Below are 26,635 nucleotides of genomic sequence, written 5' to 3' on the forward strand. Positions count from 1 at the left end.
TGTTAATACCAACACACTAATCCCTAAATAACGCAACTTTTCTGCAATTAAAGCTACCCTGTATTTCTAAAGGTTCTCGATATCCCTAGGGATTCGCGGCTTGGCTTGATATTCAAGCTACTTGACTCAATCGACTCAAGTTCCAGTCAAGTAGTAGTTTTTCAATGTTAAGTCAAGTACTTAATAAATAAATATATGACATTGAAAACCTATTTCTTGACTTGAACTTGTGTTGATTTCAAGTCAAGCTACTTGAGCTTGAGCTAAGTAGCTGTCTAGCCGTGAATGCCTAGATTTCCCTATAGCGCCCTATAATAGTTCTCACCTTGTATAGTATAGTTTGATAAATAATTTATATATTTTCGAATTTTTTTTACATTAAAAAAAACACAAGATTATAATATAACTTCAAGACTAATTGCAATAAAAAACAAATGATTAAACCAATGGATTCTACTAAAAAAGTAGCCTGAAAAATGTTTTTGTTTCATGTTTATGATACCAGTAATAAATGAGTTTCCATTTCACGCCATTTTCCAATTTTGTCTTATAGCTTGAAAACAGATGAATTTATGAGATTGCGGTTTTCACCATTTTAATTCTCCCAAAAATCGAGCCGGAAAATGTGCCATCAATTTATTAGGGATTAGATCCCCTCGCGAGAAAATCAATTTGGGACACCAGATACATAATAAAATTGGAGATAGAATCACTTATTTGATATCAACTACATTGAAAGTTCATTAAAATAATGAAAAACGTAAAATGAATAGAACCGAAATGATTCCAAACATCGGTGTAAGTCTGAAACTAAATGTATGTATCAAGCTGAGATCAAACAAGATAATCGAGATTTTTTTGGGTGATGCATGACCAAAGATGATTCACGGATACTGATGTTGGTCGACATGCACAATGTAGCGTTAAATTTGATGACCCGTTAGTGGGACACATCATTAGTTCTTTATTTTCAGGGAGAGGTAATGATCGAACAGTGGAACAGTTTTAGCATAATGAAAACCGAATACCTACAATGTTGAATAAAAAAGAGTATCGATGTGTTTTTTAAAATTGTTAGCAAATGATATACTGATCGATAAATTGACTTACCATGTTTGTTTTCTGATAAAGATAATTTAGAGCTATGCCTTATCTGACTAATCAACAAATCCTGAAAAAAAAAATTGTAAATCAATGTATGAATCAAGTGGGGTTGAGGTAAATGAGAAATATGTGTAGATAAAGCAAATAAACCTACTGAGGGACACATCAAATATGGCAAGCTCAACTTTAGAAAATTAATTTTTTTCAATACCCATATAAAAACTGTAGGTCGAGCTTTTGTCTTTAGAGGTATCGGTAATTATAGGAGGAGTAGGAACTTATTGTATTGCTGATAGACAAAGGACGAAAATAGAAGCAGTAGAAATAAAAACTTTAATACGTCCTAACGACTTAATTTGATTGAGTGTGGCACACTGTTGCGTCAAGTGAATTTCACACAAACTTTACGGACAGTTGAATATTCACAAAGTCGCATTTAGGTCGAAAAGCCAACCCCTGCAGGTATCAGCGAGGGCTAAAAATAGAACTGGAACTTCCTTGGCGCCAGGAGCCACATATGGTCATCCTGAAGTCACATCGTAGGAACAAAGGAATGAGGACGTGGACCAATCAGGGACCTGGATGGCCCTTTGGTATGCAGAATCCAAGGCGACGATTAACATCCCCAGAAAATTGGGGCACATAGAACCCGAGTACGCTTGTAGCTGTTACCTTTTAAACATATAACTTGTACAGCAAAATTCATTATAGTAGTTAAGAAATCCGGTGTTTCATTATCCCAATTTAATAGAATTACAGTTGATCGATTCAACCAAAGCCATTGGTCCTTCGAGCCGGATAGTGAACATTGCGAAAGATTTCGACGGGTAGTGTTGTAAAATCGGAAAACAACGCTAAGGTGTACAAGTGCAAACGGTAGCAGAGTTCAGCGTATTCAAGGCATTTTGGTGTTCCATTTGGGGAGAACACAGCAACAGAAGCAACGCAACAGCGTAATCAAGGCAGATTTCGGAGTTCCACCTGGGGGACAATACAAACGGAAACATAGGATTACTGGTTACCCAGCAGCAGATTGGTAGCTAGCTATAATCATTCAAGGTACAGAAAAAGGACGGATTGTGAGTACATTTTCCTTTCCTTCCTCATTCACTTTGGTACGATTTATCAGTGCATTGACTGGTTGAAATTATTAAATAAATTAGACTCTCATTATTTCTCACAAAATGTCGGAATTGAATGTTTTAATTAAACGCAGAGGTGTAGTTAAAGCTCAATTAACTCGATTTGAATCCTTTTTGAAGACTATCGAGTCAGAAAAGGCAGGCCAAATCCCGGCACGGTTAGAAAAATGCAAAGAGTTGTGGAACGAGTTCGAAAATTTGCAAAAACAAATTGAAGAACTCGACATCAATCATCCTGACTTGCAGGAACAAGAAAGAATCGAGTTTCAGGATGCGTATTTTGAATCAATTGCTCTCGCGGAAACAAAGATCTCGCAATTCATGAAGGGTTCACTTTGCTCAAGTGAAAATTCAATAGCGGAAAGAAATGTCAAATTGCCCACAATGCAAATTCCAGAGTTTCAAGGTTCTTACAAAAACTGGTTAGAGTTCTATGATAGTTTTAATGCGTTGATACATTCAAACAAGGGATTAACGGACATCCAAAAGTTCTATTATTTAAAGAATGCTCTTAAAGGCGAAGCTGCGGAAGTCATTCGGTCTTTAGAAGTTTCGTCCGAAAACTATAATGAGGCCTGGTCATTGCTCAAGACCAGATTTGAGAACAAAAAGATGATCGCGTTAAATCACATAGAATCTCTCCATAAATTTCCGCCCATATTGAAGGAATCATATGGTCAAATTAGGAAATTTTTAGACGAAATTAGAAGGGATTTGAGGGCTCTTAGGTCATTGGGTCAACCGGTTGACCATTGGGATACTTTACTGATTTTTACTCTCGAGGCCAAACTAGATCCTGTCACAAGGAGGGAATGGCAAAAATCGGGTAAAGTGAATAAATTCGCGAGCATGGAAGACTTTTTACAATTTTTAGAGGAAAGGTGCGTTCTTCTTGAAACAATAGAGTCAAATAGAACAGGGGTACAAAGCGATAAACTAAGGTTTGAAAGAACTTCGAAGGCCTTCATGTCATCTTTCAAGTCATGTACAATATGTAAGGAAAACCATTCTCTATTTATTTGTAAAAAATTCTTGGGACTATCAATCGATGATAGGAGAAATGAAGTAAGACGGTCAAATTCTTGTTGGAACTGTCTCCAACAGGGACATAGGGCGCAAGACTGCAAACGCGGCGGTTGCAGGCACTGCGGAAATAAGCACAACACATTGTTGCATGCAATTACTCGACCACAAGTATCAAAACAAAGTGAAGATATTCCTGCAATAGAAACTTCAGGGGGTACCTCTCACAATTATTCATGTGTGACGGTAAGGCATCCCTCAATTCGGGGTCTTAAAAATACAGATGGTCAAAGAGTTCCGAAGGTCGTTAAGGAAGAGTCGGTACACAATTTCACGGTCAGACAAGGATCAGACGTTCTATTGTCAACGGCTATTGTTTACTTTGCGGGTTCGGACGGAAATCTACATCTGGGCAGAATACTCTTAGATTCAGGAAGCCAGTCGAATTTTGTAACGAGAGAATTCGCTGAAAAACTAAACCTGTCACGGAATCGGGTAAATGTACCAGTTGTTGGTATTGGAAACGTAAGGTCTCATACAAGATCTTCCGTTAACATGTCGGTTCATTCAAGATTCAAGAGCTTTAAATTTAATTCTACATTTCTAGTTATAGAACAAATATCTGACAGTATTCCAACAAGAAAAATCGACACAAGTCGACTCAACATTCCAAAAAATATCAACTTGGCAGATGAGTCTTTTGCAGAGCCCGATAAAATCGATGGGATATTGGGTGTCTCTGTATTTTGGGATTTAATCTGTGCGGGTCAGATCAATTTTGGTAGGGGGAAACCAACCTTACAAAAAACTAGGTTGGGATGGATCATAGCAGGGCAAATAAATGGAAAAGGGGGGAATTCAAGGACGAATAAAGTGGTTTGCAATTTTTCAACTAATGTTGTTTTAGAAAAGCGAATTCAACAAATTTGTGAACCTGAGGAATTCGGTCATTCGGCTAAGCATTTAACAAACTTTAACTTCAAGCATGAGCATAACGGGAATATGCATCTGGAAGCGCAATCTCTTCTTTCATTGAAACGAATTGAATATAGGGTCAGTACAGTCAGAAAGAAGCAGAGATATAAATTTCTAACTTGTTTTTGCAATAAACCTTTAAGCTCGAATTACTTTATGGGCAATCTATCAAGGAAAAAATACATTAATTCATATTTGTACTCATTTGGTTACAATTCGACAATGACAGTTCATTTGGAACTAGCTTCGGACTTGAGCAGAGATCCATTTATGAAGGTTTTCAGGCGATTTATTGCAAGCAGAGGTTTGATTAAAAACATACATTCGGATAACGGGATAAATCTCATTAAAGCAAAGCGGGAACTCCTAAAATTAGATGATTTTTTGAAATCGTACAAAAATCAGGCTGAATTTTCGGAGTATTTTTCAAGTCATATGGCACAATGGCATTTTATAATACCACGAGCACCGCACATTGGCGGTCTGTGGGAAGCGGCAGTAAATTCAACCAAATGTTATATCAAGGAAATTTTAGGCAATGAGAGGATAACTTATGATGAGTTTCAGACAGTCAGTGTACAGGTAGAGGAGTGCTTAAACTCTCGACCTTTAAAAACCTATATCCTATGATCCTTTGGGCCTGAATGTACTCACATCAGGTCATTTTCGTGTATCAACACCGCAAGAAGATCTACGATTCGAGACTACAAATCGAATCAAGAAGTCTCTTCAGGTGACGATCGAGTTTGGGAACCAGCAACCAGGGACAATGGTATCATTGAAGGAGGACAACACACCTCCTCAAAATTGGGAATTAGCCGGAATCACCGAAACGCACCATTGTAAGGACAGTATAGTGCGTGTAGTGACAGTGAGAACCGCTAAAGGATTATTCAAACGACCGGTATCGGGACTTAGTGTTTTACCGGTCGAAAATTGACATTTTTTTTGAGTGTTAGGGTACTCTGCCTGCAGTTTCGGACGTTGTTGAAAGGCAGAGCTTTCAAGGGGGGCGGTATGTTGCGTCAAGTGAATTTCACACAAACTTTACGGACAGTTGAATATTCACAAAGTCGCATTTAGGTCGAAAAGCCAACCCCTGCAGGTATCAGCGAGGGCTAAAAATAGAACTGGAACTTCCTTGGCGCCAGGAGCCACATATGGTCATCCTGAAGTCACATCGTAGGAACAAAGGAATGAGGACGTGGACCAATCAGGGACCTGGATGGCCCTTTGGTATGCAGAATCCAAGGCGACGATTAACATCCCCAGAAAATTGGGGCACATAGAACCCGAGTACGCTTGTAGCTGTTACCTTTTAAACATATAACTTGTACAGCAAAATTCATTATAGTAGTTAAGAAATCCGGTGTTTCATTATCCCAATTTAATAGAATTACAGTTGATCGATTCAACCAAAGCCACACACCTTCTACAGGTGCTCTCAGCTTGAAATATCTATTCTTGGTTCATTATTTCCAATTTAATATAGTATGGCAATCGTTAAAGGAGAACATTTTGACAGTATGAAATTTCCATGATTAACGTTTTCGAATACGTAGGTATATAGGCGTACAACTCCTTGCTTCCGCCGTTTTTTCCGAAATTCGAGGCTTTATTGTGAAAAACTGGTTATACATTAATGCGATTCAAATTATTGTCCATTGCTGGCTTTCTCTCATCTTTCGAGCAGCGTACGAATCCCGCGTTGGAAAAACTGGTCATCTTTTGAAGCGATCCACGAATCGATCCAATTTTTTACTTCTTCATAAGACCGGAAGTGCTGGTCAGCCAGGCCGTGTGCCATTGATCGAAACAAGTGAAAATCCGAGGGAGCAACATCTGGAGAATACGGCGAGTGGGGAAGGACTTTATATTTCAACGTTTCGAAGTATGTATGCCTTGACCGTTTGTCTTCCAATGCTCGGCTCAAACGCATTAACGATAACGATCGCCTGTGATTGTTTAGTTGGTTCTAACAACTCATAATACACTACGCCGAGCTGGTCCCATCAAATACTGAGCATGACCTTGGAACCGTGAATATTCGGTTTGGCTGTCGACGTGGAAGCATGGCCGGGATATCGCCATGATTTTCTGCGCTTGGGATTATCGTAATGAACCCATTTTTCGTTTCTAGTCACAATGCGATGCAGAAATCTTTTTCGTCTTTGCCTTGCAAGCAGATGTTTACAAGCAAATAAATGCCGTCCAACATCTCTCGGCTTCAACTCGTACGGCACCCAATTTCCTTATTTCTGAATCATTCCCATAACTGTCAGGCGTTTTGAAATGGCTTGTTGCGTCACTCCCAATGATCCTGCCAATTATTGTTGCGTTTTACTCGAGTCTTGATCAAGTACTGCCTCCAATTTTGCATCTTCGAAAACCTACTCTCTCCCGCCGCCATCCTGGTCTTCGATTTCAAAATCGCCGCTCTTGTAGCGTTGAAACCACTCTCTGCACGTTCTTTTACTATTAGCCTCACCATAGGAATTTGAGAGCATTCGATGAGCTTCAGCCGCAGATTTCTTCATGTCAAAGCAGAAAATTAAAACCTCACACAAATTACGAGAATTCGGCTCGTAAGCTGACACGTTTAATCGAGAATAACTTTATGATGGAGACACAAATCGAGTTCCCGGAACTATAGTAATATCAACTATCTAGCACGACGTGATAGTGCGATAGTAACTATCGAGTAGTGCACGAGGTTACAGATACAGTTGCTGCGATAGTAATATCACGATAACACTATCGTGATAGTACTATCACCATGAAAATGAGCCTTAACGTCTATTAGCATGCAACTCAGAGTAATAAACATAGATAGAGGGAGCATATGCCATTTTTAGTAAGCAAATTTTGTCCCCAATATGAACTATCAAATTTGACATGAAGCGCACGGAAATGAAAACATATCACAATTCGCGAGTTTCTACACAAAGAACGCACTTCTTATGTCCCATAGTGAATCAACGTTTCATATCAACTCATAATATATTGAAATAAATACCTAAATATATCAGAAATTCAGAAAACAAACTTCAGCGCGCCAAACGACTTGAAACGACGGATGACACTAGGAGAGCAAAAGTTGCCAAACCTTGGATTTCAGCAGGTAGATACAGAAAATAATAAATATTCTGCTCATTATAAATTCGACAATTGGGAAAAATAACGGATTCCAAATATTCAAATTTGCACATTTAATCGGGAATCACTCAAATAAATATATTTCATTCAATATAATATACATTCATAATGATATAGTAAAATTGTGGATTTGAAAATATATCACAATTCGACAACGTAATCTAACCATGTTGCGGACATGTGAAAATTGCGTATACTCCCTCTAATAATGTCGGTTACAATCTTCATAGCCCTAGTATCCGATCCACCGATTTCGAAGGCTCGAAACCATCGATCGTCAGTGCGAAAGAAGATCGATTCGAGTCGATGACGAGATGTAACAACTAGTCTTGGCAATTTTCGCAGGTGAATCGACCCAGATTATATATATACGGATTGCAGGAAACGATGCGAATAAAGAACGTTCGTCCTCACGATGTAAAGTAACGATTACGCAATCGCTCACTGTCTGAGAAACTAGCGTGGAAATGCAAACTTTTATGTAATCATTGCCGGTCTGACCCAATTGCCCGGGCGAGATCCTTTTGGGGTTATCGAGCACCTGACATAACTGTCGGTATTTTTTTTAATTGATCTGATTTGGATGGTCCAACTAGAATCTGTATGGTATACGGAAATTGATGATTTTCCCAATATTTATTCATTACATTCGTTTTACGAACTGCGGTAACTGCATACATCTATCTTCAGGGTGTTCCTGAACTGGATGTAGAGAGGAAAATAAGAGATTCCTTCGATAATTTTAAGAAAAAAGTCACACTACACATGGGTCTTCAAACACTTTGTTTTCGAGATACAGGGTAGAAACACCCTGTATCTTTTTTTTTGTGATGATTATACCATCACACGAATATTTATCAATCACGCCATACTAACTGGATCTTTATAATAATTAAGATTTTCCCGAGGATTTGAGAGAGATGTTTGAATTTTTTTTTCTCGAAATCGGCAGCAGGTACGACAAAACTACAACAAACCAAAAACTGTAATATTGGCCATAGATTCTTTTTGCATTTTTCTAAACTACCAGTGGTCCACCAAAAAAAAGTTCTGGTGGAAAGAAGCGGGTACTGTTCCAGAAAAAATATCACCCTGTCGATTTGAAATCAAAATTAGCATATCACATGATGAAAGCTTCAAATTGAAATATCTATACTGAATTTAAGTTCAATATCATGTGTAGGAAAGATCCTATGAGAAAAAAATCAAACTTTGAACACCCTGTACTTATCTAGAAAATAAAGTGTTTTCTTTCTTCTTCTTTTTTTCTTGAAATGATCCGAGGAATCTATCATCTTCGTTTGTACCTTCAATTTAGGAACACTATGTATACCAAAATAAACCACCATACGTTATCCGTTGATTCAAAATCGAAAAATGACCCTAGTTTTCCTAATGAACTACAGGTCAAAAAGGCTTCATTGCAGATTAACAGGTTGTTCGATTGAAAAACAGTATATTTTTAATAATAAACAGCTGTATTTATCTACAGGTTGAAAACTCCAAATGAAGAAAAAAATAAAATATGAATTGAAATTAACGACTCAAAAATTATTAATCATCATCACACTATAGAACGATAGACCAAAGGTTCGGAATTGGCTTTATGCAAATAATGGAATAAATTACAGAAAAAATTGATGCGACATCGCTTACCATAAGGCAAAATTCAGAACAATTCAATGTGGTTAACTTGATTAGGCGGTCAGAAGCATGCATCAGAAGTAAAGGACGAAATTACGAGAAATTTTTGAAAAAATGAAAACTGAATACGAAATTATTTGATATTTCTAATTTTCATATGATCTTCAACACCCTGTAAATCCGAAACGAAGCATTTTGTGCCTATGGGTTTTTTACACAAATAGGGTTATTTTTTTCCTTAATTCGTGAAGAACGTATGGCGGTTTATTTTCGGGACACCCTGTATAAAGCATTTTCCAATGGGAATGATACAATTTGAAATGATTATAATTGCAACGCTTTGTATTATTTTTAAACAATTCTCATGAAAATTGTAAACAGTAGGTTATACCATTTAATTATGGAAAGATACACTCTTCAACAACGTTTAGAAATTGTTAAATTGTTCAATCAAATTTATTGCTCGTTTGTAACACAGAGAAATTCAAAAAGAACTGTGATTATAAATGTAAACAAACAGAATTGCAAAATTTGGAGTTATGAAAACCAACACGAAACTGTTGAGACACCATTACTCTATGTGGTGTGCAATTCATGCTGGCGGTTTGATTGGTTCATATTTCTTTGAAGAAAATGGTCGAAGAGTTACAGTAACTAGAGAACGATACAGAACAATCTTCAATGTTTGTTTTCCTGCTGTTGTTGAGAATAGTTTTGAGGATATGTAGTTTCATCAAGACGGTACCATCTGTCACACAGCCACCTTAACAATCGATTGATTGAAAACATAATTTAATGACGAAATTAACACAAGAAATGGACCAGTTAATTATCCTTCTAGATTTAACACCTTGTTATTTCTTTCTTTAGGGAAATGTTATGTCACCAGCTCATGCTGATAATCTAATAATAACTCAGCAATTAAAATTCAACATTGAAGGTACTATTGATGAGATACAAAAAAATTCATGTGAAAACGTGATGAAATGCAATACGTACGGAAAAGTCGTGGTGGTCATTTGAAAGATGTTATTTTCCACACATAATGGCATAATGTAACCTTTCAAATAAAAAAAATGTTGTGTCTGACTGAACAATTTGTTTTTTTTTTCAATTTTTAAATTGTATAATAACTATTGGAAGATCTACGGCCTAAATTAGAAGAAGAGATTTTGATTTATTTTCCTATTAGGAACAAAATGAAAATTGATACAAATTCGTCCAAATAATTCGTGTTTGTTTTCGAAATTCCCATATCAGTTTGCATAATATGGAAATAAATATGAATATCTATCATAATAAAATAAGGACGTCATAATAAAAAATTTAACATATTTTGAATTCATCCTGCCTCCTTTTGATCTATAACGTTAATCCAGTCCATCTGAAACCGTTTACTTCGCGCTTTATAAAAAAACGATAAAGCTGATATGAAACAGAAAAGAAAATTTATGCGATCTAGTTTGCGATGTCTGATCTGGTTCAGAGCCAATTCATCACAGGAATTGAATAGGAAGCGACGTAGCTCTATATCAATTTTTTACATCTTATTTTCTGCACCGGCAGTGAAAAAAAAAGTTGGAATTGGCGATGTAGATTTTCCAATATCAAACTGTAATTCTGACTTGAACGCAATTCCTTTCTCAGCTTATCTCACGGAGAAATTATTATCAATCCGGAAGTGAAGTTTCACATGATTTTATATTCAATTTAATTTCCTAAAAGATTGAGTTTCAGCCTTTGGAATTTTTTATTTTTTTCTTCAGACAAGATAGCGTACGAAATGTCATGCAATTTAGTAATAGATTTTCAATTGCCATGCAACCTAAAACTTCTTAGTTTTCTAAAATTAATCTTCACTTTGCTGATAATTCAGAAGTTTAGAGTTCGTACAAGTTAGAAGAAGTGGTGTGTTCTCAGTAGGTTTTTTTACTTTGTTACTGTGTCCTTAGGTCATTTTGATAAAGCATTGTAAATCGCTGGACAAACAGGTATATAGTGTAAATAATTAATTGGGTAAAAAAGTGCTACTTTGTTGCAAGACACTATATAGCTATTATTACAACTAGGGAAATATGAATAGTATATTTCCCGAGGTTGTCAAAGTTACATCCCGAGGGCGGAGCCCGAGGGATGTATAGACAACCGAGGGAAATGTATTCATATTTCCCGTGGTGTAATCAATAGTTTTTTTCTGATTGAAACAATCTGATAAGGAAAAATTATTATTAGATTGTATATTTTTGTAATAATTAAATTTTTAACGTTGCTATGGGCCATGTTTCTGAGAATCTTGGTTGACTGGTTTCATTTTGACGTCTTGTCAAAAATAAAATTAATGAAAAAATGTCGAACTACGTCGAAACTCAAGCGGCAAAGGCCCGTGAATCTTTGGTTCCAGCCAAATCTCAAGCTGCCTACAGTAAAGAGTACGAATGCTTTCAGGAGTGGAAAAGAAAAAAATTGGTGGACGGTGTGAGCGATAGTATTTTGTTAGCATATTTCCAAGATTTGGTATGTTGCTCTGATTCTTGTTATTCTTGATGTATGATTAATTCATTCGATCCCCAGTCCCAGAAATATTCTCCAAACACGTTATGGCCGAAACTATCGATGTTAAGATCAATGCTACATTTGAAGGAAAAAACTGATGTCAAATTATTCGATGAAGTCGAAGCATTTGTTAAGAACAAAAATAAAGGATACGTTCCTAAAAAATCATCAGTGTTGTCCCGGGAGCAGCTCAAGACATTCTTGAGTGAAGCTCCTAATGACGTTTTTTTGATGTATAAGGTAAAAGTTTCATTTTGATTTCCTCTGTTGATAAGATTTTTACATTCATAATTTTGAAGGTTGTTTTAATAATGGAAATCTTTGGCGCCTGCAGAACACGAGAGTTGGTGAATATGCTATCTTCAGATATCGAAGATCGTGGTTCGGTAATCATAATCAAAGTCTCAAAGACTAAGAATGATATAAACAGAATATTCACTATAATTGATGAAGAAGATCTGGGTGCTGCTCGTTTGGTGAGGGAGTATTCAGCGTTGCGCCCGCAAGGCGTTCTTAGGTTCTTCGTAGCTTATAGGAATAAGAAGTGTACTCTTCAGCCTGTCGGCAAAAATACCTTCGGAAAAATTCCGAGTAAGGTTGCTGAATGGTTGGGTTTAGATAATCCGAAAACCTATACAGGTCATTGTGGAAGACGAACATCCGCGACATTGGTTGCCGATGCGGGAGCCTCAATGACAACACTCAAGAGACATGGTGGTTGGAAAAGTTCGTCTGTTGCAGAAGGCTATCTGGCGGACAGTATGCTGCACAAAAATAAGGTAGCGAAGATGATAGCAGGTGTGGAGGGTGAGCCATCTGCAGCATCACAATCTTTGAAGACCGTTTTGGGAGAATCGTCCGAGACTGCTGCTGCAAGGAATGTTCTCAAGAAAACTGTAGTCTCGTCGTCGAATAATTATGAACAAGATATTTCTTCTTCCTTTGTATCTGGTGGAAATACTTTTAGTGGAAATTTCAACAATTGCAGTTTCCATTTTGTTACTAAATAAAGAAATAGTTTCATATTTCCCTAGGGAAATATGAACTGACGTTTCATATTTCCCTTGGGAAATATGAGTGTGTTATGACACATGGTAACTAAGGCGATATAGCTCAATATTGGTTCGATCAGAAAAAAAAATATTTTTTTCTGATCGAACCAATATTGAGCTATATCGCCTTAGTTACCATGTGTCATAACACACTCATATTTCCCAAGGGAAATATGAAACGTCAGTTCATATTTCCCTAGGGAAATATGAAACTATTTCTTTATTTAGTAACAAAATGGAAACTGCAATTGTTGAAATTTCCACTAAAAGTATTTCCACCAGATACAAAGGAAGAAGAAATATCTTGTTCATAATTATTCGACGACGAGACTACAGTTTTCTTGAGAACATTCCTTGCAGCAGCAGTCTCGGACGATTCTCCCAAAACGGTCTTCAAAGATTGTGATGCTGCAGATGGCTCACCCTCCACACCTGCTATCATCTTCGCTACCTTATTTTTGTGCAGCATACTGTCCGCCAGATAGCCTTCTGCAACAGACGAACTTTTCCAACCACCATGTCTCTTGAGTGTTGTCATTGAGGCTCCCGCATCGGCAACCAATGTCGCGGATGTTCGTCTTCCACAATGACCTGTATAGGTTTTCGGATTATCTAAACCCAACCATTCAGCAACCTTACTCGGAATTTTTCCGAAGGTATTTTTGCCGACAGGCTGAAGAGTACACTTCTTATTCCTATAAGCTACGAAGAACCTAAGAACGCCTTGCGGGCGCAACGCTGAATACTCCCTCACCAAACGAGCAGCACCCAGATCTTCTTCATCAATTATAGTGAATATTCTGTTTATATCATTCTTAGTCTTTGAGACTTTGATTATGATTACCGAACCACGATCTTCGATATCTGAAGATAGCATATTCACCAACTCTCGTGTTCTGCAGGCGCCAAAGATTTCCATTATTAAAACAACCTTCAAAATTATGAATGTAAAAATCTTATCAACAGAGGAAATCAAAATGAAACTTTTACCTTATACATCAAAAAAACGTCATTAGGAGCTTCACTCAAGAATGTCTTGAGCTGCTCCCGGGACAACACTGATGATTTTTTAGGAACGTATCCTTTATTTTTGTTCTTAACAAATGCTTCGACTTCATCGAATAATTTGACATCAGTTTTTTCCTTCAAATGTAGCATTGATCTTAACATCGATAGTTTCGGCCATAACGTGTTTGGAGAATATTTCTGGGACTGGGGATCGAATGAATTAATCATACATCAAGAATAACAAGAATCAGAGCAACATACCAAATCTTGGAAATATGCTAACAAAATACTATCGCTCACACCGTCCACCAATTTTTTTCTTTTCCACTCCTGAAAGCATTCGTACTCTTTACTGTAGGCAGCTTGAGATTTGGCTGGAACCAAAGATTCACGGGCCTTTGCCGCTTGAGTTTCGACGTAGTTCGACATTTTTTCATTAATTTTATTTTTGACAAGACGTCAAAATGAAACCAGTCAACCAAGATTCTCAGAAACATGGCCCATAGCAACGTTAAAAATTTAATTATTACAAAAATATACAATCTAATAATAATTTTTCCTTATCAGATTGTTTCAATCAGAAAAAAACTATTGATTACACCACGGGAAATATGAATACATTTCCCTCGGTTGTCTATACATCCCTCGGGCTCCGCCCTCGGGATGTAACTTTGACAACCTCGGGAAATATACTATTCATATTTCCCTAGTTGTAATAATAGCTATAAGTTCCGACTTACCTCTTCTATATCTGAACTTCCAACACTGAGGAGAGAACCGTCACTGCAAGTACTATGCGATTTATTCGGGAGATCCTGAAAATAACAAAGAATTTCAATAAAGAGGACATAATACAAAAAATCAAAATGGGAATTTACAGTGTGAATGTACAAACTTCAATTGAAGTCATACTAAAAAGTTGAGTAACCTTTTTACTATCAGGAATAGAATTTTGCGTTAAGAAATATTTTATTCAAAATAACAATTCATAACGTTTCTAATTTTACGATTTTGTTCATAGTTGGTTAGTTTTTGTTTATACTTGATTATTATGCTTTGAAATATGGATTTCAAATCTGGAGGTCCAAAGCAATGTAGCAACCGAAACTTCTGGATATAAAATGTCAATTTGAACCAGAACCATAAAAAATTCGAGAATTTCGGAAATCGTAAAAAAAAATATTACCAAGACTCTAAAACAGAAGGACATGAAATTTTGGGAGTTGATATGAAATATCAATTTTCTGCAAAATTTCAAGCTGAACATCATTAGAACCATAGAAAATACAAGAAGAATATTAGAAAAGAAATACCCAATATTTCTGTAATCACGAATTTGATTAGTTGAGATTTTGCGTGTATGTATATTTTGAATTACAATTTTAAACTTCGTTCAAAATCGTATTGATAGTGTCATTAGAACCATAGAAAATTCGGACAGAACGAAAAAATCCTAATATTTCAGTGACAACCGATCCGACTGAGTTGAAATTTTACGGGTATACAGGGTGTTTCCAAATTAGACGTAAACCTTAAGAGGACGTGTTAGTATGACTCATTTGCTGTCGTTTGAGCCATATTTAGTCATGATCAAAAATCAACAGTTTACGAGATACCTTCTTGAGTTCTTGTGATTTTTAAAAATTTCTCACATTACTTCATTTTTCGTCAATTTTTTTTTCCATGTGGACCAAATTTGATTTGAATTTTGGATTATTTTTGTGGCCAGCAAGGAGTCCGGACCCAACACAGTTAGAATAGACGAAGCAGCGAGAAAATTGAGAGTAAATTCCAGACAGAAAGTAACAACTGAATAAGGAATGGTGGAGGTCATTTCAAAAATAATTTATGAATAAATTTTTTACTGAAATTTTGAGTTTGATTGCAATGAAAAATTTTTAATTCATATAATAACTAGTGCCTGCATTCTAACAAAAAATTTTAAGGAAATGAAAAAGGAATTTGGCAAGTTTTTAAAATACATAAATTCTGGAATTCGAAAATTGCAGGCAAATTTATATTAGAAATTTTCTATTCTTTTCTTCATATAACAATTTTCAAATCATACTAATTCTTATTCAACATAGTTTGGCTTTATTCATACATTTATCATATTTTCTCGAATGAAAACAATCCTGAATTTAAATCAAACTTGGTAAACGAAAAAAAAATTACAAAAAAAGAAGACAAGAAATTTTTTAAATAAAATAAGAACGCAAATATCTCGTAAACTGTTGTTTTTCGGTTATTACTAGATATGGCTCAAACGACAGGAAATGGGAGATACTAACACCTCCTTCAAGGTTCACGTCTAATTTGGAAACACCCTGAGTGACAATTTCAAGCCTCTTGCAAAATGATGATGCAATGCTGATAACGTCCAAAGAATATTGAAAAATTCGAGAAGAATATTGAAAAAAAAGCTTTGACGTGAAATCGGGGGCTTTTGACCATTCGTCAATTGCACCTTGGGAGACAACATATATACCTATATACAGTTCTGGCGTCTTCAAGAGTACAATTGACGCACAAATGGACCTTCCTATCTTCAGGTCAGTGTTTTCCTCAGTTTCTTTCGATATTCTTCTTCCAAACCTGGGTATCATAACCTTTTTTATCCCCGAACGCCTCGAAATAGTTATTATTCGAAATGACAACATTTAAACCCAAAATCTCACCTTCCCAACCTCCAAATAGCAGGACCGTACCATCCAAAAGTTGTGGGCGGCCCTAAACTCGCAAATCGACTCCATCTCACCACAATTTTCTTCTCCAATCCATCCCAGAACCTCAACAACATCAACATCCACCGCAAACGCACAACAACAACAAGCCGAAGTATACAGCGCAACATTCGCACGATATCTGAGAAGACTATCGAGGGAAAAAAAAAGAACTCTCTATACAGTCTCTCGCAATAGACGACGTTTCTTCTAAGCTCGGCTTACATAACGATTCAACGTTGCTGCAACACAAAACAACAGGCGGAGGAGTTTCTGGTTTCATTTCCGATACACAAACGCAAAATAAACGATTTGTGTATGTACGCAAATGCGCCGCACATGGGAAAATGAAGTAGTCGAGAGACAATGAGGACAGTATAACGAGGTTGGGAGGAAAAGAGAATACCCTTTTTCCTATTAGTTTCGGAGTTGAAGGAAGTAGTCTTTCGTTGATAGCCTTTTTTTTCATTTCATTCAACAGTCCGAGGCCTAACCAATAGAATAGTAATTTACGTAACAAGTCCGGAAAATAGGTTTTTTTTGGACGAATAGACAACAGACACTCGCTTACGCTCGTCCTGGAAGTCTGTGAGTCCAAAAAAAAACTTTTTCGGGCGTGTTGCGTACAATATTTTTTCGGCAACCATGTAATATAACACTATCGCTGCTGCTTTCCATATTTTATTGCGATTGCGATAAAAAAACATGCAAATTTTTGACAACTAATTTCATATGAACTGTCAGCCGTTATCTCGGTTGCTATGGATTCTATGATTCTTTTCCGGCCTAGTCCGGGATGTACGTACTTTCCGGACTAGGCCGGGAAATGCTTCTTTCTCAGAGAAAAAGCGTCCGGAAAGTGAGCACGAAAAAAAAAAGCCGAAAAAAAAATTTTTTTTTTTTTAAGTTGGACTTTATTCGTCAACATACCTACTCAACTTTAAGAGTAATACATTTACTTCTCTTACTTTTCAATACCTTTTATGTTTTACGTTTTTGCTCTCGAAATATGCTTCAACCTCGACAATCACTTCTTCTTTAGCGCCAATTTTTTTTTCCTGAAGCATTCTTTAGATGTTTGCAAAAAGCCAATAACACTGAGGGTCAGATATGGAAAATGAGCTGAGTGCTCAAGCAGTTAGAAGCGCAATCCGTTAATTATGAATATAAGTTTTTCTTCTGGATTTGAAGACATTTTTCCTAATTTCTGCCCTCAATCGATCCAATAACGTTTTGTAATACATAATTGTTGGTGGTTTTACCTTTGCAAACATAGTCAATGATCAATATTATGCATGTAACATGCACGTTCCTAAATAAGGCTGTCATATCCTTGCCAGTTGAGATTTTATTCGCTTTGGACGGTTTTGGAGAATGACTGTAGTGATAAATCTATGTTGTATCCACTGTTATATATCGACACAAAAAATAATCAGTTATAATATCACAAGAGCTTAGTCAATATTCGATTATACACCGATTCACGAGACGTAGTTCTCGAAACATCACGAGAGCGCAGCTGAGTGGTGTTTCGCGAACTACGTCGAGTGAAGAGGTTCGTACAATCGAAATATATTGTCTATGCTCGAGTTGATATTCGTTGGGATTATATAACGAATAATTTCAATAACTATATTCAAAGCACTGCATTTCGATAATTCAATGACATTTCACTGAGCTTGACTTTTATTTTTTGGCGAACGTCCAAGAATTTTACCATGGAAATGATCCCAATATGGCAGGAGGCGAAACTACAAAACTATTATACCACGTCGACAAAGTATATTCATTTATCAATACTACATACTATCGAAAATTTACGGATTCTATTGGTTCATCAAAACATGAGTTATCTACAGGGTGATTTACCGGGATGGCCTATTAGAAGAAGTCAAATTCATCAAAACTCAAGATTTTCAAATTAGAATCTATATTTTTTATTATTTCATTATTATAATAGGAAAAACCGCTATTACAACTATGGTCTCATAAAATAGTTTCATCAAATACCATTCGGGCATTTAATTTTTCCTATGAAAAAAATTGAACAAACACAATGCTAAGTGATATTTTTTGACAGAAAGCATTCGAGCAGATGCAAAAATCGAATTTTTGTTGCCACCAACAAGGAAAAATTGAATGCCCTTTTATTACTTACGAAACTATCCATATCTATATAATCTATTTTTTCATAATAATAGTAGTAAGCAATTTCAAATTTGTTATGGACTGGGTGTTTCTGAATGGGAAGTTCGAATGAAAATGACAAATTCCTCGAATCATTTAAAGAAAACAATTTTCATAAACATGGACCCACAAAGGCTTTGTTTTCGAGATACCGGGTGATAAAGCACTTTCCTTTCACAAGATATTTGACTCAAATTGGCATTGATATTACAATTTGAAGTGTTCATCATGTGATATGCTAATTTGTAATGCAAATCTAGAGGGTGGTATTTTTTCTGGAACAGTGCCAGCTTTTTTGCTCTAGATCTAGAACCTTTTTGTGGTGGACCACTGGTAGTTTAGAAAAATGTGAAAACTTTGGTCTGGGATTACACTTTTTGATTTCTTATAGTTATGTCGTATATCCTACCGATTTCGAGAAAAATATTCAAACAATTTTCTAGTACTCCTCAGGAAAATCCTAATTATTATAAATATCTAGTTAGTAAGCTGTGATGAATAAATTGATTGAAAGTTTTTGAACTTATCTACCCAATCTATAACAAAGATTAATAAAGATTGGATAAACTGGTATAATCATCACAAAAAACTTGGATACAAAAGACATCCTTTATTTCAAAAACAAAGCATTTGCGGTTCCATGTTTATAGGTCGTTTTTTTCGTAAAATTACCCAAGGAATCTCTCATTTTCCTTTGTATCTCCAATTCTGGAACACCCTCTATTATCTATGTATTTCATACAGGGTTAAAAAGATAATAACCTCCCTCCAATTCATAGAATTAATTAATAGAATTTGATCGATTATTTTCAACTAGTCATTAGTCATAGTAACTTAAGTAAAGTTAAGCGTTAGGCAACGGAACAAAAAAATTGAGCCACTAAACCTGGAGTTGACATTAAGCTATAGTTCAGAACAGCCGAGGGCGCAAGTGGGCATGGGACATACAAATAAACAGTGGGAGTTCAAGTAGTTCAATTTAGAGGGTGAACGGTCGGAAGTAAACAAATTTCGAACAACTCGATAAAGAGTGGAGTGTCAGGATGAAGCACTTGGAAAGTGATATTGATCCCGTAGGGTTTCCCAACTTTCGTTCGGCTTGAAAATGGTAGACAAACAACATCGTTCATAGATCCCATCTTCGTTAGTGGGGATTTCCAAATTAATTTTGAAGAGCCAACATTTTGACAGCTGAGTTATTAGGAGTTGTTATTTTTTGACAGATATACGCCATTAACGCAAATGGAACCATACGCAACTCAGAGTAATAAACATAGATAGAGGGAGCATAATGTCATTTTCAGTAAGCAAATTTTGTCTCCAACATGTACTATCAAATTTGACATGAATCGCGCGGAAATGAAAACATATCAGGGATGCGATATTTCTCCACAAAGAACGCACTTCTAATGTCCCTAGTGAATCAACGTTTCATATTAACTCAAAATACACTGCGCAAAAAAATTAACGCACATTTTGGAAATCTCAAATTTATTCTACAACTGAAAGTGTTCTCAATGATAATCATTTTTATCAGAATTATGCATGCACATGTTATCCACTTTTAACGTTTTTCTTCAATACAGATGTTTTTTTCCCAGCAGGAATAAAAAAATATGAGATTATCAGATTTTCAATGTATTGGCTCCATTCTGAAATCAGTTGTTCTCGATCAATTCTAGTGATCAATAGTTTTTCTTTCGTTTGATTTTCTACACTCGATCGCTATGCAACGCGAAACACGCAATTTGACCCAAGAGAAATGTGCCCAAGCGGTAGTTTTGCGAGAAGAAGGGTGGACATACACAAGAATTGCAGAAAGGATTGGAGTTTCCCATACAAGTGTGTCCAGAATGTTGCAGCGATTCAGGGAGACAGGTATGAATGTCCGAAGACCAGGACAGGGTAGACCACGGGTAACAACTGCCATTCAAGAACGTTACTTGAGAGTTTCTTCGTTGAGACAACGGTTTGCAACCGCTCGCCTCCTTCAAAATCAGCTTGAGCAAACTCATGGGGTGCAAATTAGCACTCAGACAATAAGAAATCGCCTCAGAGAATATGATTTAAGGCCTCGTGTCGCGGCAAGAGGCCCAGCTCTTACCCCAGCCCATCGAAGGGCGCTTTTGGATTTTGCGAGAGAGCATATCCATTGGGAAGAGGCTGATTGGGAAAGAGTTCTCTTCACAGATGAGTCTAGATTCTGCCTCTACCATTGTGATCGACGTTCCCTCGTATACAGACGTCCACATGAAAGATATGCTCAGAATTTCCTGAATATTAATGGTTTCGGGGGAGGATCGATTATGGTATGGGGTGGAATATCTTTGACTTCTCGCACAGACCTAGTGGTTGTTGATAATGGAGCTATGAATGCTGATAGTATATAAGGAATATTCTTGAAGAGCATGTAGTGTCATTTGCCCCATAAATTGGTGAAAATTTCATTTTTATGGACGATAATGCCAGACCCCATTGTGCGCGCATCGTTCAGAAGTACCTTGAAGAGGTTGAAGTCTCTCGAATGGAATGGCCAGCAAGAAGTCCAGATCTCAATCCGATTGAGCAGGTTTGGGACAACCTCAATAGAAGGCTGAGAAGTTCAGAAAATCATCTAGCTACTCTTAATGACTTAGAAATCCAACTCAGAGAAATCTGGGAGGGATTAGATCAGAACATTTTAGATCACTCATTTTGAGTATAAACCGTCGTTGCCGAGCTGTAATTAACGCAAGGGGTGGAAATACCAAGTATTAAATCACTTATCAGCATTCCAGTATTTTGAAAATTGTTTATTTCTCTTCTTTCACATAAGATTCGGTGAAATCCTGAATTTTTCTTCCATTTAATGTGTCTTGTTTCGTTCAAAACCTTCCCGAGAGAACATAAAAATAAGTTATAAAGTCAATGTAGAGTTAACTTTCATTAAAATTGAGATTTTCAGAATGTGCGTTAATTTTTTTGCGCAGTGTATATTGAAATCAATTCTCAAATATATCAGAAACTCAGAAAACAAACGACGTTAAACAACCGATGACACTAGGAGAGCAAAAGTGGCCAAACCTTGTATTTCAGCAAGAAGACACAGAAAATAATAAATATTCTGCTCATTATAAATTCGACAATCAGCAAAAATATCAGATTTCAAGTACCTATTCAAATTTGCATCTCTAATCGGGAATCACTCAATTAAATATATTCATTCAATGTAATATACATTCATGATATTAGAAAATTGTGGATTTGAAGATATATCACAATCCGACAACGTAATCTAACCATGTAGGGGACATGTAAAATCTACTCGTATACTCCTTCTTTCTATGTTTATTATGGGAACATCCACGACCCAAACTGAATGTCCATACAAAATTCCATCAAATTAGTCTGAGAATTGCAGAAGTAGAGGCTGTTACAGTGATGCACTGACACAATGACAGACAAAAAAGATACCAAAGTTGTTTTGGATGGTCTAAAATGCATTTCTCTAATTCTGTGGTTATTCCGTTCATTCTTCCACATCTTGTAGAACAAAATCGTGCGAGAATATATCAGAAACGCACAGTTTTCATGGTTATATTTTATTATTCTATGTTGGCACTCCGAACTTTCCGCTACGGCTTTATCTGTCAATTCATCAAATTGCCTTAAAGAAATCAGTTCTGCCAACCAACATTTTTCCATAAAAAAAATCACTAAATTATATTTATGGAAATATTTCATTAATTTCAATGAAAATGCAATGAATTAGAAAAAATAATGTATAATACTCGTACAGAAGGCTCATTCTACCACTCGTTCATTCCAAAACTCGCCACTTCGTGGCTCGTTTTTGAATTTTGAACTCGTGGAAGAATATCAATGCCTTCTGCACTTGTATTATAAATAACTATTAGCGTGATGCGGATGCCAAAAATTCTGTTCACAATGCTTCCACTGCCTTCCGTATACTCAGAAACAAAATAAATTCTTCTCGAAATCAACACCATCTTTCATTTCTTCACTCCACCACAATAATAACCCTTGCGAAATATACGACCATATTGTCCGTTCATAACGCCAATTTATCTCGCATATACAACGTTGATGAAATATACTGCGATATACAACAACAGCACAACAACACCCACCGATTGATTTATAAGGTTAGAAGAGGACGATTCAATAAAAATCTTTTAGCGCGATGGGGTCTTCAATAACCGATTGCCTCACGTCGGACGAAACGGTATTTTTAGAGTTTATTGACGGATTGATCTCCGCGACCTTGACGTAAGTGCAGACGCGTAATGGTGATGTCATCAATGGTTTTCCGATCTCCGTTTCTCAATCAGATGCAATTACGATAGAGGGGGCAGGGAACGGTCGAAACGACGAGGAAAGAAGCCCGCGACAGTTGATTGGTTCAATTTCATCGGAATTCCGGGAATTTTCCCTATTACGAGAATAGATTCGGGATGGATGTCCGGAACGTGTGTGGCGACCTTTAAATTCCATTCTCTAATTCTGTGGTTATTCCGTTCATTCTTCCACATCTTGTAGAACAAAATCGTGCGAGAATATATCAGAAACGCACAGTTTTCATGGTTATATTTTATTATTATATGTTGGTACTCCGAACTTTCCGCCACGGCTTTATCTGTCAATTCATCAATTTGCCTTAAAGATATCAGTTCTTCCAACCAACATTTTTCAATGCAAAAATCACTAAGATATATTTATGGAAATATTTCATTAATTTCAATGAAAATGCAATGAATTAGAGAAAATAATGTATAATACTCGTACAGAAGGCTCATTCTACCACTCGTTCATTCCAAAACTCGCCACTTCGTGGCTCGTTTTTGAATTTTGAACTCGTGGAAGAATATCAATGCCTTCTGCACTTGTATTATAAGTAACTATTTTGACACCAAATGAATAATGATTTCGGATTGTCGATAGTCTCGAGAAGGTTTTGGATAGAAGGAGGGTCGATATGTATTTTAATTTGATATAAAGAAGGCGATTAAGGATAGAAAATCACGGTAATTGATAATTATCCTGTAGCAATTGGTGAACGAGAATCGCCAACTATCTACTTTTCGAGTGAATTCACATTTGAAGTAGATCATAAAGTCGATATATTCCTGAAGAGCTCCGGCTGCGTCCCAGATGACTAACAAGAGTCAATGTAAAGGTTTTCTCAATAGGAATAACACAATTCAAAATGGTTGTGATGGCAACGCTATGTATTAACTTTTAACATTTTTTATGTCATTTTTGTTCAGTAGGTTATGTTATGCCATTTAATCAAAGAAACATAATTCAATTGATCGACTCAATATTCGTCGTATTGTGAATAAATTTGAATGAGATGCCAAGTATATGGTACTGTAACTCTTCTATCGTTTAAAGAAAATTAACTTCGAAAATTTGTCTTCAATACCACGAATAGTGAATCGATGAACAATATCACAAATGAGTACTGATTATGATGAAACAATTCTACAATTCATAAACGTTGACATAACGAATGTCAAAAAAAGATATACAGTGTTGCCATTCAGTGGCGAACCCAGACATAAGCCTTGAGGGGGACAAAGAAAAAAAAAAGTTTTCCAAAGAAGTTTGCTTACTCATAATAGGATTTTGATATACATATAATGGATCCTAGGGGGGATATATCCCTCCTTGGATATGCCACTGTTGCCATAATAACCATTCTATTCAGAATGGTTAACTCTTGATTTGGAGGGTTTTTCAAGAGTTATCCAGTGACACGTTTAGGAGGCTTTTCAACAATCATATTTTGCAAATATATTGGCAAAATTTTTCAATTTTTGTAGTTTAATTTAATTCAATGCGTTTTTAAAGCGTGTATCATTCTATATTTAGTAATGGCGTAGTGATAGTTGTCCAGATAGCCAGCTATTGAAAATAAAATGTCCTATAATACCCATTGGAAAGCCCCTAGCTCAAAAAGTTGAGTCAAATTACAAGAAATTCTCAAAATTCACGAATTTTCTGCATTTTCGCTAGACCTGGCAACGTCGCAATTTGTTCAAAAGTCTATTATTTCTCCATGGGTTGAACCAAAAACCAAAAAAATGTGCAAAATATTCCGAAAACGGATTCCAAAATTTCTGTAAATCTTGTACGATTCCGACCAAATTTGAATGACTTCGTGAAACTTCGGAGGAGCAACTACCTTCTGAGATTCACGTCGATTGCTCGAAAAATACGATCCGCATAGTTTCTCCAGAAAGAAAAATCCTGGAAGTCGGGAAATTAAGGAAAACTGTTTATCCGAATCTCACCAATTTCAAACAGCTTTTCGGGATTGTATATACGCCTATTCACACCAAATTTGAGCTCGATTTTTCCAAATTTAAAATCTGTATAGCATATTTACAATCCAAACAACGTTGCCACATCTATCAAAAATACAGAGAATTCAGGAAGTTGTGTTGTATTCGCTAGGTCGCAACAAGGTGATTTTAAGCGATATTACTAACATTCTGGATTCACTACAACTTCGATTCCACCCAAAAGCTAGATTGGTGTTGCTTTTCGATCGTTTGAAAAAATCGATCTCATCATCGGGAAACCAACAATTAGAAAATCGTCCAACCCACAGTATAATTACCCAATTGAAATTTCCAATTCCTTCCGAGCATTCAGGCTGATACCTGTTGCACTCGTTGAATTTCAATGTGTTTCAACCAGCTGGCTTTTGTCAGAACAAAATTGTATGCGGGCGACCTTATTCAAACGGCATAAATTAAAATCTATTGATAGATCGGTACTAATTCTTCGATTGGGTAATCGCAACTCTTGTTTGCTGCGATGTTAAACAGAATTTGGATCGAAACGTGAATGGCGAGCAATCTGAATGCTACATGCGTTTTCGGTTCAGCAGCTGTTGGTAAAATGTTGATATAAGGTAGCCTCCTAATTATCTTAGATCAACATTCTTTCCAGTCTTCTCGGCTAATTATGTATATTCGGTAGCAAATCGTAACAAACTGGAATTTGCCGAAACCGTTCATTAAAAATATATATGAGAGGAGAACCCAAGTCAGAAGCTTTGCTCGCTTTGAATTCGTATCAATGTAATTTCCACAAATATTTTAATGTTTGAGGAAGATATTTCGCCAACACTGTGCTTCTTGAAGTTACATTTCGACTGATGAAAAAGCCTAATGGCCAGTTGCACCGTTTGCCTAAACATTGATCAAAAATTTAAATATTAATTACAGTATAACTTCAGTAGTCCGGGCAGATATCGTTCCGGTACCTGTCCGGATTATTGAGGCGTCCGGATTACTGGAGTGATTTTAATTTAATAAATAAAGCAACTTATAAATTATAAAGATAAGGTTTATTAATCAAGTCACAAAAAAATATTATTTTCTCATAAAATAGAACAAAACTGAACAAAACTCCTAAGTACATGTAACACGTTATGTAAATATGTACATGTAGGTATTTATAATATTGTATACATATATATTACTTATGTATGCGAAATGAAATATCTTCTACTCTTTTGAAAAATACATATCAATTTTAGTTTGGACCTTTTTGGATGCATCTATATCAATTGCCTTGTCTTTAAGCCTTTTCAAAAGCTTTAAATCTTCAAGGGTAAGATTATTCTTCTCAGTCCACCTGATAGCTAGACTTTTCTGTGAGTGTAAGTGTCTTATGTGATCATTTGACTGGAGCCATTGCGTCCGGCACGCTCAAAAACAGAAGTGCAGAATGAAAGATGCTGCCGCCGCGCTGTTTCCAACCGGCATGTAACCGTTTTTTACATGTATAGACAGGAACTTGCTATTGTTTTGCATAATGAATATTTTCGCGCCCGGATTTCAGAGGTAAAAATTTCAAAATGCCCGAATCCCAGCAGTGTCCGGAATACTGGAGTGTCCGGAATACTGGAGTGTCCGGACTAGCGACTGTCCGAACTATCGAAGTTGTACTGTACTTTCTGATTCATCTTGCACCATCTTTTGAATGACATTTGTGGTCTAATCACTGGTTACTCTAAACAGGAAAATTTGGATGTTCATTTTCCCGATTAGTT

General features: G+C 36.3%; 1 protein-coding gene across 9 annotated transcripts in view; it reads right to left on the reverse strand.

The window, feature by feature from the left end:
* Positions 1 to 26,635, reverse strand: part of LOC123684810 (titin) — a 147,166-nt gene that overhangs the window by 6,173 nt on the left and 114,358 nt on the right. For 8 of the 9 annotated variants that reach the window (XM_045624267.1, XM_045624264.1, XM_045624266.1 and 5 more), the window contains 2 exons: positions 14,398 to 14,472; positions 1,111 to 1,171 (listed from right to left, as the gene is read on the reverse strand). In XM_045624267.1, the coding sequence (XP_045480223.1) occupies positions 1,111 to 1,171; positions 14,398 to 14,472 (136 nt within the window). Of the gene's footprint in view, positions 1 to 1,110; positions 1,172 to 14,397; positions 14,473 to 16,335; positions 16,865 to 26,635 lie in introns of those variants that run through there. The other variant, XM_045624271.1, reaches the window with a different exon arrangement.

This window comes from Harmonia axyridis, chromosome 7, assembly GCF_914767665.1.
Source record: "Harmonia axyridis chromosome 7, icHarAxyr1.1, whole genome shotgun sequence".
Taxonomy (NCBI): domain Eukaryota; kingdom Metazoa; phylum Arthropoda; class Insecta; order Coleoptera; family Coccinellidae; genus Harmonia; species Harmonia axyridis.